Source organism: Trichechus manatus, unplaced genomic scaffold (assembly GCF_000243295.1).
Source record: "Trichechus manatus latirostris isolate Lorelei unplaced genomic scaffold, TriManLat1.0 scaffold00057, whole genome shotgun sequence".
Classification (NCBI taxonomy): domain Eukaryota; kingdom Metazoa; phylum Chordata; class Mammalia; order Sirenia; family Trichechidae; genus Trichechus; species Trichechus manatus.
Genome location: NW_004443993.1, coordinates 1431962 through 1449724, shown reverse-complemented (window position 1 = coordinate 1449724; position 17763 = coordinate 1431962). Strand labels below are relative to the sequence as shown.

At 55.7% G+C, this 17763-nt stretch overlaps 1 protein-coding gene across 7 annotated transcripts in view; it reads left to right on the top strand.

The window, feature by feature from the left end:
* The window catches only part of DNM2 (dynamin 2), a 98631-nt gene that overhangs the window by 69792 nt on the left and 11076 nt on the right, over positions 1–17763 (top strand). For 3 of the 7 annotated variants that reach the window (XM_023733191.1, XM_012556133.2, XM_004378335.2), the window contains exons 9-15: positions 279–346; positions 989–1127; positions 3476–3562; positions 5718–5788; positions 9203–9254; positions 10180–10191; positions 14157–14270. In XM_023733191.1, the coding sequence (XP_023588959.1) occupies positions 279–346; positions 989–1127; positions 3476–3562; positions 5718–5788; positions 9203–9254; positions 10180–10191; positions 14157–14270 (543 nt within the window). Of the gene's footprint in view, positions 1–278; positions 347–988; positions 1128–2307; positions 2447–3475; positions 3563–5717; positions 5789–9202; positions 9255–10179; positions 10192–14156; positions 14271–17763 lie in introns of all 7 variants that reach the window. The other 4 variants (XM_012556134.2, XM_004378336.2, XM_004378338.2 and 1 more) reach the window with 3 other exon arrangements.

The window sequence follows — 17763 nt, the reverse complement described above, 5'->3', positions numbered from 1 at the left end:
TAGTTCAAAGACATCAGTTCTTCTTCAGTCTTCCTTATTCATTTTCTAGTTTTTGTGTGCATACGAGGCAATTGAAAATACCATGGCTTGGGTCAGGTGCACCTTAGTCTTCAAAGTGACATCTTGGCTTTTTAACACTTTAAAGAAGTCTTGCAGGATATTTGCCCAGTGAAATACGTCGTTTGATTTCTAGGAGCTAACATTCTCCAAATGCACACATATTGAGGGGTGCCACAGGTAGCTCCTTGCATGCGTTTGGTTTGTCTGTCTGTCCTCAGATGGAGTTCGATGAGAAGGACTTAAGACGAGAGATCAGCTACGCCATTAAGAACATCCATGGAGTCAGGCAAGTTCCGCGGGGAGAGTCGCTGGCTTCCTTTCGCCTCCACAGTGTCAGCCCACCAGCCAGTTTGGGCCCCCCAAACCTCTGAGCATCCTGATTTGGAGGCGTTGAGGGGGCTCTTAGGTAGTTTCCAGTAGCTGTAGGGCTCTCCCTGTGGGTCTCCAGGGCCACTTGAGGGCAATGTGCTTCAGTCCTCATGTGGCTCTGTTACAGGCCATGGGGCTGGCCCAAGCCCTTGGGTTAAATATGCCTGGGTTCCTACCCAATAGCTTGGCATGAATCATCGTCACTGTGGCAAAGTAAGAAAGCCCACTGCAGACTTGCCCTGGGTGGGGAGATGGGGGCAGAGCGGAATTGCAATTATGAGAACCCAGCATTTGTTCCCATCTCAGGTTCCCTGTGGGCCTCCTGGGTCTCCCTCCTTAGTCCAACAAAGAGAGTCACTCCTACTGCCTGATTGCATATCGTCGTGGGGTCCTTGGGTCACTCTGGGGGTTTCCAGGCAGTGGACGCAGGCATCTGACCCCCAGACTTGACCTGACCTTTGCTCTCTCTTGGGGACCCAGCCAGTGCCTGTGGAATTGCTGACCGTGCTTTGTTTCTCTCTGACTTATCTCCACTGCCCCCGGGTACGGATGTTTTTAGGACTGGGCTCTTCACCCCGGACTTGGCATTCGAGGCCATTGTGAAAAAGCAGGTCGTCAAGCTGAAAGAGCCCTGTCTGAAATGTGTCGACCTGGTTATCCAGGAACTAATCAATACAGTTAGGCAGTGTACCAGTAAGGTATTGGACCTTCCGCAGGGTGATTTCCGGCCTGGCGGAAACGGGCGTGGGGGTTTGGTATCAGGCTCCCAGTGCCGCATCATCCTTTGCCCAGCTGGCACCTTTTCCCCATGTTGCTTCGGTTTCCCAGATTATGGCCTCTGCCCAGAGGCTGGGGTGGGAGCATGTCAGCCTGGGCCCAACCGGGTAGTGCCAAGCCTCCAAACTGGCCAGACTGGTGGGCAGATCTCCCTGGGACCCTGATACCAAGCCTAGCATGTGTCTGGTAGAATTTGGGGTTTCATTTGAGTTGTCGCTTTGCTGCCTTCTGGGAAGCAGAGAGGGAGCCCGCGTCGGCTGCTGGAGGCCGAGCTCCCCAAATCTCCCTGGCCGTCACCCCTGCTTGACAAATGCCTGTGCATTTGGGCTTCCCTGGAGCCAGCTACTTCTCTGTCCCCAAGGCGCTAAAAAAAGGCCTGAATGCCAACAGCATAATGAGCGCTGGGGTCACCAGCAAGACCAAGTCAGCTTGGCTCCTAACCAGCTCCAGAGCTCCTCGTGCTGTCGCCCGAGGCAGCATCCTCACTGCCCCTCGGTCACAAGCCCCTTCTGTGCCGGTGGTCACGGGCAACTGCCTCCACTCAGCAGGACACACCTGGCTCCCCGAGGGGCCTGTTTCCCAAGGCAGCACGCTTTGGCCAAGCCGCTGAAGCGCTTCCTGGTGGGCGGTTTGCGCTGTGCACCCACGAGTGGCCGCCATCAGAGCTGTGGGTCAGCACTCTCAGGCCGGAGGTTTTGGCTTAAGCCCCCCTGTTCCCAGTCTGGAAAAGTCCACATTTGCTTCTTTGATTGGAAAAGAGAGGGGGGAAAAAAACTTCAGCTGGATTGGAGATGATCAACCCAGAGTCTGTTGTCACAAGTTTGATAATTCAAGTTCTCCACACCCCCTCCTTGGCTGTCCATAGGATGAGGACGGCCTGTGACATATTTATAATTAAGCCCTATGCTGAGCCAGCCCCCCACCCAGGAGGCCTCTCTGATTGGAAGCAGCTTCTGGGGCAGATGCGGGCTCAGGCTCCTCCATGCATGTTACTAACCAGCTGACTCTCGTTTCTTCTCTCTCTCTCTGTCCTGTCCATGTGTGTGGCCTGCACTGTCTTTGCGTGCCTTTCTACCTCGTCCCGCCCTCCGCATGACCCAGGACGGGGCTCTTCACCCCCGACATGGCCTTTGAAGCCATTGTGAAAAAACAGGTTGTAAAACTCAAAGAACCAAGTTTGAAGTGTATTGATCTCGTGGTCTCAGAACTGACCACGGTCATTAAAAAGTGTGCCGAGAAGGTAACAGGTTTCATTATTATCACTCACACGTTTGTCCCCCATCTTCTCTCTTCCATTGTTAGTCTTCACCTGGGCGTCTGGAAAGTTCTGCCTCGGCAGGGACCCCTTTCCGTAGACCATTTGTTGCCTAGCGATGTCTCAGCTTCGCATTGGCAGATGCATTCGGGGGAGTTGCATTGTACTCGCATTCCACCGTTGCCATTTTGGCGACCAGTGGTGGTGGGTGCCTTTGACGTGCCCAAGGCGTCAAATTTACTAAGCAGGTGGAGGTTACAGTCAGCCCTGCGAGAGTCAGTGCCCATTAGAGGGGGTGGGCGAGGCGATGGGTTTTCCTCCCGTCACCACAGCAGTGAGCCACATTGTCAGTGTGCAGACCTACGTATTCTGGTCGGGGGCATTGGAGAGGTTGTTCCCAAGTCTTTTTGACAGTTTGCTCAGTTGTCGCAAACTGTGAACTTTACCCCAGCCTCGGAAGGTGTAGCTCCGTGTGCTTGATTACTGCCTGCAGATGAAGGCAAGGGGCAGTGCGACTGCTAGAAGCATGGGCTCCAAAGGTAAAGTGATGAGGAATTGTTTTCTTCAAGGGGATCCCGCCGAGGTAGATGGCCCAGGTGCCGCCACACCATCCTAGAGAAGCTGCTACACGCTCCCGAGCTTGGCGAGGGCCCTCGCCCCGTCCACCCGGTAGCCTTAACTGCACTTGGTGTTTTGTTGTCACCCAGTGCCGGGTGGGAAGGAGACACCACCTGCTCTCTCTGCCCCCTTTCCTCCTCTGATTCGCTGACTAGAAAAGCCACTCTGCTCTTCCGCAGCACCCTGTCTCACGCTCACTTTCCCCGGCCCACCGTACCCCCCACGGCCGCATTTTTGTCTCCTGCTGAAGCAGTCATGGTGACAGGAGCGACGTGGGGGACTTGGTGGGTCTATCCATGTCCTCGCTGCTCCCCCCGCCCCGCCCCAAATTTTCCATGATGTTGCTTCCTGGGCCTGAGGCCCCAGCCGATGCTGCCACTCTGCTTCTTCCCCCAGCTCAGCTCCTACCCCCGGTTACGAGAGGAAACGGAGCGAATCGTCACCACGTACATCCGAGAACGGGAGGGGAAAACCAAGGACCAGGTATTCGGTTTTTTGTTTGTTTTGTTTTTCAGGTATAATTTACATGCAGGGAAATTTACCTTTTTTAGTGTACGGTTCTATGAGTTTTGACAAATGTCTACCGTAACGTGATTTCCACTTCACTCAAGACACAGAGCAGTTCCATCCCCCTCCTTGCACCTCTGTAGTGGATCCCTCTCCTCACTCCAGGTCTGCTCTCTGTCCCTATAGTTTTGCCTTTTTATGTGACTAAAACCATTTTCTTCTTCGATTCTGTTGTACGTAGAGTCGCTATGAGTCAGAGCCGACTCAACGGCGCCTAACAACAGAACCCTTTTCTTCTTTGATTGGAAAAGGGAGGGGGAAATAAAACAGCTGGATTGGAGATGATCAACCTAGAGTCCATTGTCGCAAATTTGAAAATTCAGGTTCTCCTACTTGAATCGACTTCTTTCACGCAGTGGGGTGTGTTTGGGGCTTGTACTTGCTGTTTGTTGTGTGTGTCAGTGGCCTAGCTGAGTTATATTCCATGGTCCGGATGTTTATGCATTCACCCAGTGGAAGACCTTTGGGGTGCTTTTTTGTGTTTTAACGTTTTCTTGGGAAGACACAAAGCTAGAGAGTGGACGAGCACGCCCCCGCGGCCCCTCCTGCATCAGTGACCATCACCATTCTGCTGGTCTCACCTGTCACCTGCCTCTTCTCTCTTCCCTTTGCTTCCTGGAGTATTTAAGCCAGTCCCAAACGTGCCCCCAGTTCACTCTAACGTGCGGTTCATGGTCTCTCATGGCACACAGGGCGTTTTCTCACACAAGCCCTGGGCCATCGTTACTGCTTCACATCACCCAAAACCTGGTCCTCGTCGCTTCCCCTCAGTTGTTCTCTGTGGTCTCTTTGCAGTTTGTTCAAACCAGAATCTGAACAAGTCTACGCGTGTTTGGTTGTTACATCTCTTAAGTCTCTTAGCCGAGAATGGCCCCCTCTCCCCTCACCGTTGAAGGAGAAACTGGTTTGTCCTTCAGTGCATCACACAGTCTGGATTTGGCCGATCGCTCCCTTGGGGAGTCGGTCAGCTTGTGCCTCTTTACCTCGTAGTTCCGATAACATGGAAGTTGTACGAAAAGCTTGAGAGGTTCCGGTTAGTTTTTTTCTTTTGCAAGAATGATACTGTCCTTCCAAGTGCACCATAACCACTGGCTGCCTCATTGTCAGCATGGCGAGCCTTGATCCCAGGACCCCCAGGTCATGGAACACAGGCCTTAACCAAAGCAGTCACGGTGGCTTCCACAGACGGAGCACCCAGTGCTTTCCAACAACCCTGCAAGGGCCAAATGCTTTGCCAGTTTTATCCTTGAGGACACTGAGGCACAGAGAGGCAAAGTGACTGGTGCAGGGCCAGTGGGAGCCCCGCAAGTGGCGCCCAGGTCCCTCCTCCCAGGCCACTTGGCCCATTCTTAATGGGAACTAACCCATTGAGCTGTGTGCACCAATGGTTCCCATAGGCCACCCTCATCCAGGGCCAAAAAATGACAAGAAGCAAAGGGAAGGAGAGTTTCGGCAAGTGCAGTGTATTGTTTAACCACTTGATCCTATCCGAGGTGATATCTGGTGTACATGCTTGTGTATGTATGTGTGTGTGCGTGCGTGCATGTGTTTTATTTTAATGTGCTCACTTGACCAGATCAAAAATTGAAACATCCAGCCTCCAGCTTATCTTTGAATTTTTAATATAGCACTTATACAACATGCCAGGCATTCTTCTAAAGACTTTCTGTATTGTACATGATTTAACCCTTTGAAGTAGGCCCTCCCGTGTCCCCCTTCCACAGCTCAGTAACGTGAGGCACAGAGCCACATAGTGAGTGGCCGAGCCGCGACTCCAACCCAGGTGGTCAACACCAGAGGCTGTACTGTTAACCGCCACCCCAGGCTGCCTTGCTCTGCTCCATGGCCCCAATCTTACTTGCCTGTGAGGCCCTGATGTCTGGAAGCACCCATGTCCCCTTGCCCTTGCAGGTCTACCAAGGGGTGTTGTGGGGGGTGGTCCTGTGGGCTCCTGCCTGGGAAGCAGCGTGGTTCCTGAGCCCCCTCTGCTGGTGGGTGTGGGGAGTGCTCTGATTGCTGCCCTTTCCTGCCATGCTCTGCTCTGGACTCAGTCACCCCCACTTTCCTCCAGATTCTTCTTCTGATCGACATTGAGCAGTCCTACATCAACACGAACCACGAGGACTTCATTGGATTTGCCAAGTATGTACTTCTCAGGACAGCAGCTGGTGGGGTGGCACAGTGCCTTCCCTGGGATCCAGGCCCCCTGGGGGAGGTGATCATGTTGGGATTTCCTCAGCACAGCATCATCTCAGTATTCTACTCCTGGGTCAGTACCTGGAAGCTCTCCTGGGCTAGTGGTGGCCCCATCCCTATTGTCCCCAGAGCACCTTCTGTGGGACATCCTAGTGGGTAGTTTAAGGAGGAGAAGTGGTGCTGTGGTGCAGCATGTCCTGTGAGATTCCTCAGAGCCTTCCATGGCCTGAGAAGAAGCTTCTTGCAGACCCGCCCACACTTCAGGCGCCTCTTCACAGACCTCTCGCAGGCTCAGGGCTCTGGGCTCTGCTCAGCCTGCGGGTCTCTCTGGCTTTTAGCCGTGGAGGTTAAAACCAGAACATTCTATGGAACCAGCATAAAGTGCCAGAGCGGGGACCTCTGATTTGGGTGGGATGGAGATACAAATGCTGCTGGTTTCAGGCATTCCCCTACAGATTCCATCAGCCTCCGGGTCACCTCAGTGTGCGTGGATGTCATGTGGATTGTTCTGGTGGCTCATGCAGGTCTCTGCCTGAGGCTAACAGAATGAAAGATTATCAGTAGCCTGCTTCCTTGTATGTTTGGCAAACACGGCTGGCATGCTTTCTGTGCCATGCATGGGAAGTCTCTGGGTCTAGGCAAGAGGGAGAGGCTATCATGTGGATTGCTATTTGAAGGAGCTGGTGAAGTGGGAGCCAGGAGACCCCAAGGAAGGTAGCACATCAGGACCCTCACCGTCACCCAGCCATTGCCTCCTCAGACACTTGATGACAGAGCCGAGTCCTGCCGTCAAAGGAAGGTCCCGTGCGAGGGAACACATGCACAGGGCAGTTAAGATACACTGTGGTCAGTGCCGGACTGAGGTCAGGAAAGCACAGAGGGACAGCCTTCTGGCCTGGCCTTTGGCATCCAGGGAAGCTTCCTTGTGGAGGGCCAAGTTCTGGGCTGAGTAGCTACCTGAACAGAACATTTGTTGATGTGCTCAACAAAGTTGATTGGGCACTTGTTCTTTGCTGGGCACGTAGTAGTTGAGTGGAATGAATGAATGAACGAACAAACGCACAGAGTTTCCTGAGTTGCAGACGGGTGCCCAGTGGGCATGATCAGAGTTTCTCCCAAGTCCAGATGGGCCACGGGCCGTGGCTGGGCTGTCCTTGCTGGGAGTGGGCTGCGAGCCCTGGACACGGCCTTCCAGACGGGCTGCATCTCAGGTGGATGGTCTGAGCCCTGGGGAAGGCAATCTTTCCTGCCCCTGTCCTCCCAGCAGCCAGACGTATGTGGGGCTGAAAATGCCGGTCCCCCTCTTCTCATTGCTGCTGTTTTCCTCACCTTAACGTCTCTGCTTCTCACACTTCATCCACAGTTCCTTCTCACAATCTCTCCTGTTTTTCCTTTGACCACTCCACTCTTCCCTCTGGATTCCTGGGCCTTCCCAATTACCCCAGCTGTTACTATACTGAGCAGCTGGTGACCGGGTGGGTATTGCCTGCTGTGTGCCTTCTCCCTGGTGTGTGAATGGGGATGCCCGGGCTGGGTGTGGGGCTCAGGGTGCCAGGCTTCGCCCAGCCCAGCCACAAGCCTAGGCCACTGCCCTGAGGGAGCCATCCCAGGGGCCCACTGAGTAGGTGTTGAGCACTTTCTTGGAGGCAGGCACAGTGCTGGGCCTTAGGACTAGGGCAGTGAACAAGCCAGATGTGGCCCCTCCCTTTTAGATCCCACAGCTGGGGAGATGGAGTCACTGAACAAATTATCAGGAAGACAAGAGAATTGGAAAGAAGGGTAGGTGAAGGGCTGTGGAAAAGGGGAGGGAAGGACGTGACCTGGAAAGATCTTCCTGCGGAAGTGTCATTCAAGGCGAGTAGTGACAGCTAGGTGACAGGCAGGAGACTCCAGAGTGTCTTGGGGACGGAGGGAAGGAAGGTGAAGAGGCAGGAGCATGAGAAGGACACAGCAGACCAAGGCAGGGTGGAACTGAGACGGCAGCCAGGCCCCAGTGCCAGGAGAGCCCTGCAGGCCCAGGTGAGGACTTTGGACTCTCCTCTCCCTCTCCAAGGCAGAGGGCAATCTATGATTGAGTCCAGGAAAGGGAGAGAGACTATCATATGGGCTGGCGTTTGAGGGCGCTGGCAAGGGTGGGAGCCGGGAAGATTTGTGAAAATAGCACTCAGCCATTGCTATGAGTGTTGGCTAAGCTTGTTCTGCCTCCTTTAGACACTACTGATCAATCTCCTTCCTGTACTCAGATGTTCTGGGCTTCTCGCTGCCCTCTAAACACTGTGATTAAAAACAGGCCCAGAGAAAAAGCCCTGTAATAAACTCATTGAGTATTAGGAACATCATTGGATAAAATTCCACATCCATTCTTAATTTTCAAACCTTTAGTAATCTAGGAACAGAAGCCTACTCCCTTAACACACATGTGCGCGCACATGTGCTCATCTACCTTAAACCAAAAGCCAACTTGAACTCTAAGGTAAAATAGCAGAGGCAGTAGGTGAAAAGTGTGAGACAAAAATGGTTTACTTTTTTGTATTCTTAAGATTCTAGCCAAAGCAATAACATAAAAGGATATACGGCAAATAAGTAACAAGAAATATGAATTGTTTGCAGATGATGTGACTACCTACCAGGAAGCACTAGAAAATAGCTTAGAACCAATACAAGAATTGACTAGGTGTTCACATACAAAATATAGTGACCTTTGTGCCGGCAAGAACCAACGAGGAAATATGATGGATAACAAAGAAGAGATCTGTGACGTAGACAAGTAAAGAACCTTGTGGAAGCATGCCCTGTTGATCTTGACTGCCCTCTGAATGGGGTCAGGAACTGTCCAAGATGAGTGACATTTTCATGGTGGTCACCCTGAGCTGAAACATCCTCACTGAAGAGCCTGATGGCCTTGGGTTCGACAGTCCAGTGGTGCCGGGTCAGGGATAGGAAGAGAGAGCAGGTGGAGGCCTCAGTATTTTGACCCTCAGCCAGCCTGGTGCTCAGGTTACCTTGGGGCCACCATGGCTACTTTTTGGCCACCTGGGAATCCAGCTTCTTTCTCATAACCTGTCTTTAAGGTTCCAGGATTCAGTGGCTCCTGGAAATAGCTGGTGCTTTCGGGAGTGGTTGAGATCAGGGCCTAGGAGCCTCAGTTTAACCAGATGCACTTTCTCATTTAATGTTTCCAAGCTCCGCCTTCCTTCTGGCCACCCTTTGTGTGCAGAGGGGCTTCTCTCGGCCTCTGCCTTTCCCTGGGCAGTTGGCCCCCTGCAGGAGAAAGCCCCCTGCCCCGCAGGCCCAGGCCATGAGGTCTCTTGCTCTCGTGGCGTCTCACCTACATGAGCTGTCTCTGTGCTTTGGTTCCAGTGCCCAGCAGAGGAACACGCAGCTGAACAAGAAGAGAGCCATCCCCAATCAGGTAGCCCACCCCTCCGTGGCTGAAGCCCCACCCCGGCGGGTGGGAGAGCACTCAGGGATACCCGGAATGCCTCTCCAGAAGCCGACCCTGTAGTACCAGGCCCCCCACTCTCTCGGCCTCTGGAGTCGGCTTAGCTTTTGATGTTTCAGGAAAACGGTCTGGGACCAGAAGCTCTGGCAGGGCCTCGGAGGCAGGTTTTGTGCACTCAGAAGGCCCTGACATCCCAGGCCGGGGGTAGAACTTGACTCGCAAGTGAGGGGCAGTGTGACAGTGACCCAAGGTGTCTGCGACCCAATTGGGTTGCCCAGCCCCAGGGATTCCAACATGTAAGGTCACAGCCGGGTGGGAGCTGCACTGTCAAAACACCTCAGGTGATGCTGGGGGTGACTTGAGCCCCACACGTGGAGAAACCCTGAGCCGTCTGAAGGATTTTCCACCTGGGTGTCCTGCCCCAGTCAGAGGCCTCATGAAACATGTAAAGCTTTATAAATGCCAATGTCAGGTGTCTTTTTTTTTTTCCTGAGAAAATACATCATCTTTGCAAAATCTCTGCTAATATCCCCCCTTCTCCACGTTGGGCAGGGGAGGGGGTGGGGATCTGCTGTTGATCTTGCACGATTATACAGCCCACTGGAAGAGAAGGATGTAACCTCTGCATGTTGTATTTTTTTTTGCGCTTGCCATAGGTAATATATATGTTGTTGCTTTTTTGTTTCGGGAGATGATAATGAATTAAATATTAACACCATGAATATAATTAATAGCATGTAATTTTTTTTCTTTTGCTGTTTTTTTCTCTGCTCTTCTCTTCTCTTGTTTTTGTGCTTTTCCTGCTTCTTCTCTACTCCCTCATGTCCCTTACGTCTCCTTTCCTCGGCCTGCTCTTCCTTGATTTACCCACAACCCTAACTTTGTGTTTTCAAAGGGGGAGATCCTGGTAAGTACCCACATAGTGTGGTAGCAAACGTTAGACAATCTAACCCCACCCGCCCTGTAACATTCCCCTCCCCACCCCCCAAAAATAACAAATAACTAATAATCAAGCTAACAACCCCCACACCGCAGCCAGGGCTGGACTTGGCATTGCCCCAGGCATAAGTTGACTTACACAGGCACTAACCTGACCGCCACCCTTGTGGGATCCACCCCCTTGCTGATTCCTATCGGGTTGACCTGGTTTCCTGTAGGTCGGGGATGGCAGATACTTGGTTCACACACTGCCCTCCCTCCCTCCGCTCACATCCCTGGCCATGGAAGATTTGCTCAAGCCCCACAGAACGCATACTTTCTGCTGCCAACTCACCTTCTGTCTCCAGTGCAGACATCACTCATTGATCAGAGCGTGCTTCTCCACAGGCAGAATTCTCCCATTCTGTGCCCAGGGCAGGCATTGCTCATTGACCAGCACTCTTTCCCTTGTGCCTCTCCTCTGTCATGTGCCAGTGGTAGACATTGGTAATCAATCCTGGCATTCCTAAACATGCTACCAGTCCCTGTTCTGTGGCACATGGGACCAACTGGTCAACATGGTATCCTCACATGGTACCCCTCCTGTACCCATGACAGACATGACTAATCGATCACACAACTGTTTCCAGGATGCTGCTTCTATCCTCTTGCTTTTGTGGCAGATATGACGATTGGTGAGGGTGTTCTGTTCCACTTGCCCCCTTCTCCTTTGCCTATGGCAGACATCACTAATCGATCCTAGCATCCATTCCCGCTGTGCCCAGAATTCTCACCTACAGTGCTCCAGCCAGCTACTACCAGTCAGTCAGCGTGGCCACACAGATGAGTTGTGTTTGCCATCCCTGCTGTAGGTAACACCTCCCCTGGTACAGAGCCCACTGCTGGGCCCAGAGGGGAGTGACAGTGTGCAAGTCTGTGAGTTGAACCCATTTCAGGATACTTGCCTCCAGGCAGCTGGCCTCGGCCCCACCTCTCCACCTCAGAGCACTCGGCCTGGGCCTGCAGCCCTAGTCAAGGCCCCCTTCTCCAGACAGTCTGCCACCGACAGCCACTAAGGCACTGGGCAGGCCCCACCTCTGCCCTTCTGGCTGGATCTTATGGTGACCTCAGGACTTTTCCAGTGGCCCAGCCAATCCTGTGTCAGGACCTCGCTGCCCCAGCTCAGAAGGTTGAGAAAGGGCCAGAGTGCCATCTTGGAATGGTGAGGAGAGGAACCAATTGGCCTCAGCCGAGGTTCCTGCCTTCCCATGAGCCATCCTTCCCCCGACAAGCAGCCAGGGGCCTGCTTCTCTCCTGCAGTCTGAGGGCTTTAGTCATGTTTCTGTTCCTACCAGATTCCACACTCATGGCCACCAAGCTAAGCCCTTCCATGAGCATGACGGTGGCCTCGAGATCTCCCGGCAGTGGTTTCCATCCCTGCCCGGGCGACTCAGGGCAGGACACTCACCAAGGGAAGAGCCGGGCCGGCCCCCCGAGGGCCCAGCTTGGCTGCTTCCTGCTGTTGCCCCTGCTGCCTGGTCAGCCCTCCCCCTGCCTGCTGTGTGCTGTGCGCTTGATGCTGTGTGCCCTGGAGCAGGAGCCTTGCCTACTGCCTCTTCTGTCTCCCCCACTGCTTCCTCTACGCCCGGGCCCCTTGGATGGCCCAGGTGCTCAGATGTGGAGGCCTGGCCACCACCCTTGTCTCTAACCCTGCTTAGCCTCCCACTCAGGCCGTTCTCTGGCTGGCTTGAGGGGCAAGGGGCCCCAAGGGCATCTGCCAGGCCTGACCAGCAACCTCTGGCTCCCGCGGCCTCCTGCCCTGAGGTTTGAGTGTGCTTTTCCTGGGATGGCATAGACAGTGTCCCCAGAGGACAGGGCAGCCATCTGCCCCAAAGCACAGCCAGGGCCTAGTCTCCCAACTTTGACAGCCGCTCCCCATGGGTGGAGGTAGATGGCTCAGGGCACGTCTGCTCCTTGGAAGCTGCGCTAGGCCTCAGTGTGTGGAGCCCTTGCTGTGTGTGGATTTCTCCTTTAGGAGAGCACTGACAGCCTGTCCCTCGTTCTCCCTTCCCTGTTGTCAGTCAGTGACTGAACAGAAGTTCATGAGGCAGCTGCTCTGATCCTGCCTGTGGACAGCAGCCCCAAGCCGGGTTCTCCTGCCCTGAGCTGAGGAAGAGCAGCTGTGAACATAGAGACCCACAGCTCTGGGGTTGGGGTGGTGGCCAGAGGCAGGGAGGTCATGAGCACCTGGCTTCCGTCTGCCCCACAGCTCCGAGGCTCCACCCTGAGGCATGGGCTCCTTCCTGGGTCCTTCTCAGGTCGATCTCGGGCCTGAGTCTGAAAACCAACTTGGCCAGTAGGGGCACCAGTCATCCCAGTTTGCTCAGGATTGAGGGTGCGCCCTAGACACAGGACTTTAAGTGGTAAAACCAGGAACGTCCTAGGCAAACCAGGATGACTGGTCACCCAAAGCCAGTGAGGATGCGTTGGCCCCGTTGGGGCTGGTGGCCTCTGTGGTCACCCACCCGGCAGCCCGGGGTGGGCAGGAGCTGGGTCACAGCATGCTTCCAGACAGCTACAGGGCCCAGAGTGGTGTCCTCATCATCCCGGGGAGCCAGTGCCCAAGAGGGAGGGTCTTGTGTCCTCAGCCTTCACAAGGGGCACCAGGTAGCATCTCATGCTGTCCCCAGCCTGGGCAGGGACTTCTGTGTGGCATTCTATGGCCACCTTCCCTTCATGGCTTTCTAGGACTCGGAGCCCATGTCCAGCCACAGAGGAGGGGTGGGCAGTGTGCACTGGCAACCTGATGGGCCCGAGGGCAGGTCAGGGTAGAAAGGTGAAGCTCCAGCCCAGATGCCCTCAAGGAAGTTCTCTGGCCCAGAGTCTTTGGGAAAGACCCCATCTTACATGCTCTTGCTTCTGCCCTGCCCTGGGAGTCCATACCAGTCCTTCCACGCTCTGTAGGTTAGCCTGGTCTGTCGCTGCTGTGGCCCCAGGTGGCCCTGCCCATGCTTCACGTGCTTCCTGCTGCCCTGGGGTCCCCAGTCCAGTATGTTGGGGGGCTCTGGCCCTCACTTGCCTTGGGAGCCTGTCTCCTCCCTCCCTCTGCTCTGGGGCCGGCCCCCTGACTGCCTGCATTTAGCTGTCAGGTGAGTGCCTCATGCAGGCCTGGCTCTGTCGCCTGCTCAGTTAACAGCTGTGACCAGCCAAGCTTCATCTGTGGGGTCCTCCCAGCACAGAACCCCAACATGTCAGAGAAGAGTGGGACCCCTAGGCTTGAAGCCAGTGGGGGGGTGTTCCCACCCTTTATGTAGCCCTGCAGGCCCATCCAGGGTGCCTGGGGAGGTCCTCTGGGCTAAAACCTTTGCCCTCAACGCTCTGGGTCAAGGAGTCTCTTTATTCTGGTACTCCGAAAAGAGCTTGTGGGGAAGCCTGGCACTCTGGGAGGGTGGCGGGGGAGGGGGGTGGCCATGACGCAGTCAGAGCAGGTTCCCCGTGGACCGCAGGTCAGCCGCAGTGCAGATAGCAGAGCTGAGGCCACACATGGTGAGCTGCTGCTGGTTGCACTCAGCACGCTCGGCCCCAGAGAGGAAGGAGAGGAGGCACAGCTCCATAGCGTGGGTGATTCTTCCAGCCCCCATCTACGGCCGCCCCCAGAGGGTTTGAGGCCCAGGGACTGAGGACATCCCTAAGAACTGCACCTCACCAGACTAAGTGCGACTCCCCACTGTCACCTTCCGCATAACCTGGCCCCCAGCGCAAGCCTAGACCTCCTCTGGGTACCTCCTGCCTGGGTGCTCTTCCCCTGAGCTGACTATCACCCTGACCCCACGTCAGGAGCATGGTGGGATCTGGAGAGGTGCTGTGGGGAGAGGGGTGCTCGCCACTGTGCTGGAGGGCTGGCTGTGGGTGGCAGGGTCCTCGCCCCCACTGAGCCCCCCTGCTCTCCTCCAGGTGATCCGCAGGGGCTGGCTGACCATTAACAACATCAGCCTGATGAAGGGCGGCTCCAAGGAGTACTGGTTTGTGCTGACTGCCGAGTCGCTGTCCTGGTACAAGGATGAGGAGGTGAGTGGGTGGCAGGGTGAGGAGATGCTCAGGGAGGAGTAGGTGGGTGCACCCCAGACACACTCCCTCTGGGTGCCACTCATTTGAAAAATGTCCCCTGAGCACCGCTGTGCTCACACCCTCAGGTCAGGGTGCCTCAGAGTCACTGTTAGGATCATGGAGGTCGGCGACTATGGGCCAGGCTCTGTATCTCACGTCCCACCTCCTCAGGGCCCTGTGGGGTCGGGCGACGGGGGTGTTGGCTTTCCGGAAGAGGAAAGAGAGACAGAGGCAGCCTGGAGGGCTAGAGACTGATCCGGGCCTCCACAGTGCATGGATTCCATTGCCTACGAGCTGCAGGCCCCTAGCCTGTCCAGACCTCGGTTTCCCAATCTGTGAAATGGGGTAGAATGGCCCCTGCCTACCATGAGGTGCTTAGTCCCAGTGTCCATCTCAGAAACATTGTACACATGCTTATCCTTATTAGGAGTCCCTGGGGAGTGCAGATAGCTAAGTGCTTGGCTGTTAACCAAATGGTTAGAGGTTTGAGTCCACCCAGGGGTGTCTTGGAAGAAAGGGCTGATGATCCAGAAACTCAGCCAATGGAAACCCTTGGAGCACAGTTCTACTCTGACACACATGGGGTCACCTTGAGTCAATTGATTCCATGGCAGCCGGTTTAGGGAGCTCCTGGGAAGTGTCGCGATGACTCATGCCAGGGGCTTGTTCTGTCGGGTAGTACGGTGCCCATTGCATGAGATGCCAGCCTGTGTTGTGGTCTCCAGGTGCTGGCTGAGGGGTTCCAGCAGCACTGGGCCAAGTACTGCCGTCCAGACCCTTCTGCTGCCACCATGCTGGCCCAGCCTCCTGTACTGGCCAGCCCATGGCTTTGCTTAGTTCTCTTGACAGAACAGCAGCACCATGCCTTCACAGCCTGCCAGTGACACCACTTGCTTAGTGTGGCCGCCTGTTGCTGTCCTGACAAGGGACGCGTCAGCGGCCAAGGGTCACCAGTGAGGGGAGCCCATGAGAGGCCCATAGGCTCTCCCTTTCAGCCACGGCCGTACCAGGTGGGGTATCGGTTTGGGTCTTGTAACAGAGGCCCAAAATGAAGGCAATTACAAATGGAAGTTGTTTCTCAACCATGTCAGATATGTGGAGTTCATGGGCCAGAGCTGCTTGGTGGCTCTGTCCTGGGAGGTGGCCAGGGCTTAAGCTCTGCCCCTTCACAGGGCTCCTTCTCTTGGCCCAGGATGACTGCCTGTACCCCTCCCCGGTGTCCTCTAGGGTCTGATGAGGAAGGCACCTGCCTCGCTCCGCTCCAGTCGTGCCCACCAAATTCAAACCCCTCGGCCCCTGGGTATGGGAACTGTGAACCCAGCTGACAGTTCTGGCACTCTCAGGGGACAGCGAATGTTAGCTTCTGGGCAGGGGAGTTGGGGTTTGACCCCTGTGGGCTCCCTGGCAGCTGACCTACCCCAGGAGTGCCTTCCTCCTCTCCTTAAATCTTCACACCCACCTGGGGGGATGGCACTGTCAACCCATATGCCAGTGAGGAAACTGAGGCTCTGAGCAGTGACTTGCCCATGTCCCAGTTGGGGAAGGGTGCTCTATGTGGTGGGTGCTGGGGAGCCTCCCTTGTGGGGAATCTGACCATGGGTGGGGACATACCTGGGGGCGTCTGTAAGCACAGGCACCCTGATCTTGCCCCTCATCTTGGCCACGCCCCACAGCCCAGGCCAGATGAGGTTACTCATGGAGGGTGTGTGGGGTGAAATGTGATCATCCCATACTAGAGGAGCCCTCTGAGGGACTGTCTGGGCTGCTCTTTCCAAACCTCTGGTGGCCGGGGTCAGCAGAGCCACCATGTAAGCATTTCTGGGGTTCCTGTGGTATGGGGTGGTGCTCAGGACCCATACTTGCCTTCTAGAACCCCAGATGCAGTGGGCCTCTCGGGTTGGGATGTACAGGGGGCCAAGACCAGGAGTGGCCTGGGGCCTTCTCCCACCATGAGCCATAACCCTCCACTAAATGGCCGGGATGGGGGTGATGAGCCATAACCACTCCTTGAAATGGCCGGGATCGGGGTGATGAGCCATAACCACTCCTCGAAATGGCCGGGATGGGGTATGACGCTTTTGCATTTTCTCCCTTCTTGCCGCCCCTGTAGTCTGGAACCCAGGCTGCTCTGTGGTACGTCAGCTGTCAGAAAGGGGTGTGGGGACATTGTGGGGTCTTGAGCAGAGCCTCCAAGCTTGGGGCTCCTGGGCCCAGCCCACAGCCTGGCGGTTTGCTGCCCCACAGGCACTGCAAATCCAGTTTCAGGAGCTTCCCCTCTAACTTGAGGAGGAGCCCTTGGTCGGTCCCTCCTCCAGGGTTGAAAGCAGGAGCCCGGGCCTCCCTGGGGGCCCTGGAGTGCAGTTCCGCAGCCCAAACAGGAGGCAGGGGAGACATTGGGAGGAGGTCGAGCGCGGCAGTAATGAGAACCAGCAGACCTGTGAAAGGGGCTCTGTGTGGCGCAGACACAAAGCAGGCTCAGATCCTGGCCCCACTGCCCACACTGACGTCCCCAGCAGGGGCCCTCAGGGTCACACAAGTGGCAGCCACCCCTGGAGGTCAGGCCACCCTTCTTAGAGGAGCCTCGGAGAGAGGCAGGACATCAGTATTTCTTTATTGAAAAAATAAACAAGTGGAGGCGGGTAACGGCGTGGGGTAGGGCAAGGGGGTAATTGGCTGGAGCCCCCCAACCCCTTTCAGGGCTCCCTCTGCACGTCCTTGGAGCTGCTTCTCCCACCCAGGCCCCTCTTCTTCACTCCAGAATCTTCCCTCTGAATCTCCACCCTGGTGGGAAACGGGGTGCTGGGCGATGACACTCACCTCCCAATCTGCCTCTTTGTAGGGGTGGCAGCGAGTTTGGGGGCCGGAGGGGGGGGCCATCCCGAGGCGCCGCTCGCCCGAGCCCAGCCTAACCAATGTGCAGACTACTGTACACATTCAGAACCCCTGAACAGGTAGTCTGAACACTGGGTTGGCGGGGCCGGCTGTCCGTCCTGGGGCCCCCCCAGGCCACCGGGCTACCGCTCTAGGCCGCACCTCAGTGCCTCTGAGCAGGCGAGGAAGCCACTGCTCCTCTCGCGACGACCGCGCCGTCTCTTCTGACGTGGCAAGTCTGGGGCCGGCTCGCATCTGGAGAAAGTTATGGGTTTTCAGGAAACCCTAAGGAGGGGCTGGGGAGGCAGCTGGGGGTGGGTGGGATGGAGCGTTTGGGTCCGTGGCCTCTGTGTGCAGGGGAGGTCTCTTTGGGGGACGGTAGTGGGGGCGGGGAGCATGCACTCTTCTGTGCGTGCGTGTGTGTGTGTATGTGTGTGTGTGTACACGCGCGTGCGCCTGTCTGCCTGCAGCGTCAAGAAGGCAACAGCCGAGCTCTGGGCGGAATCGCAATATAAACACTTCCAGATGTGGCGCCTCGCTCGGGGCCAGAATGGACTGTGACTCAGTTACTTGGCCCCCACCG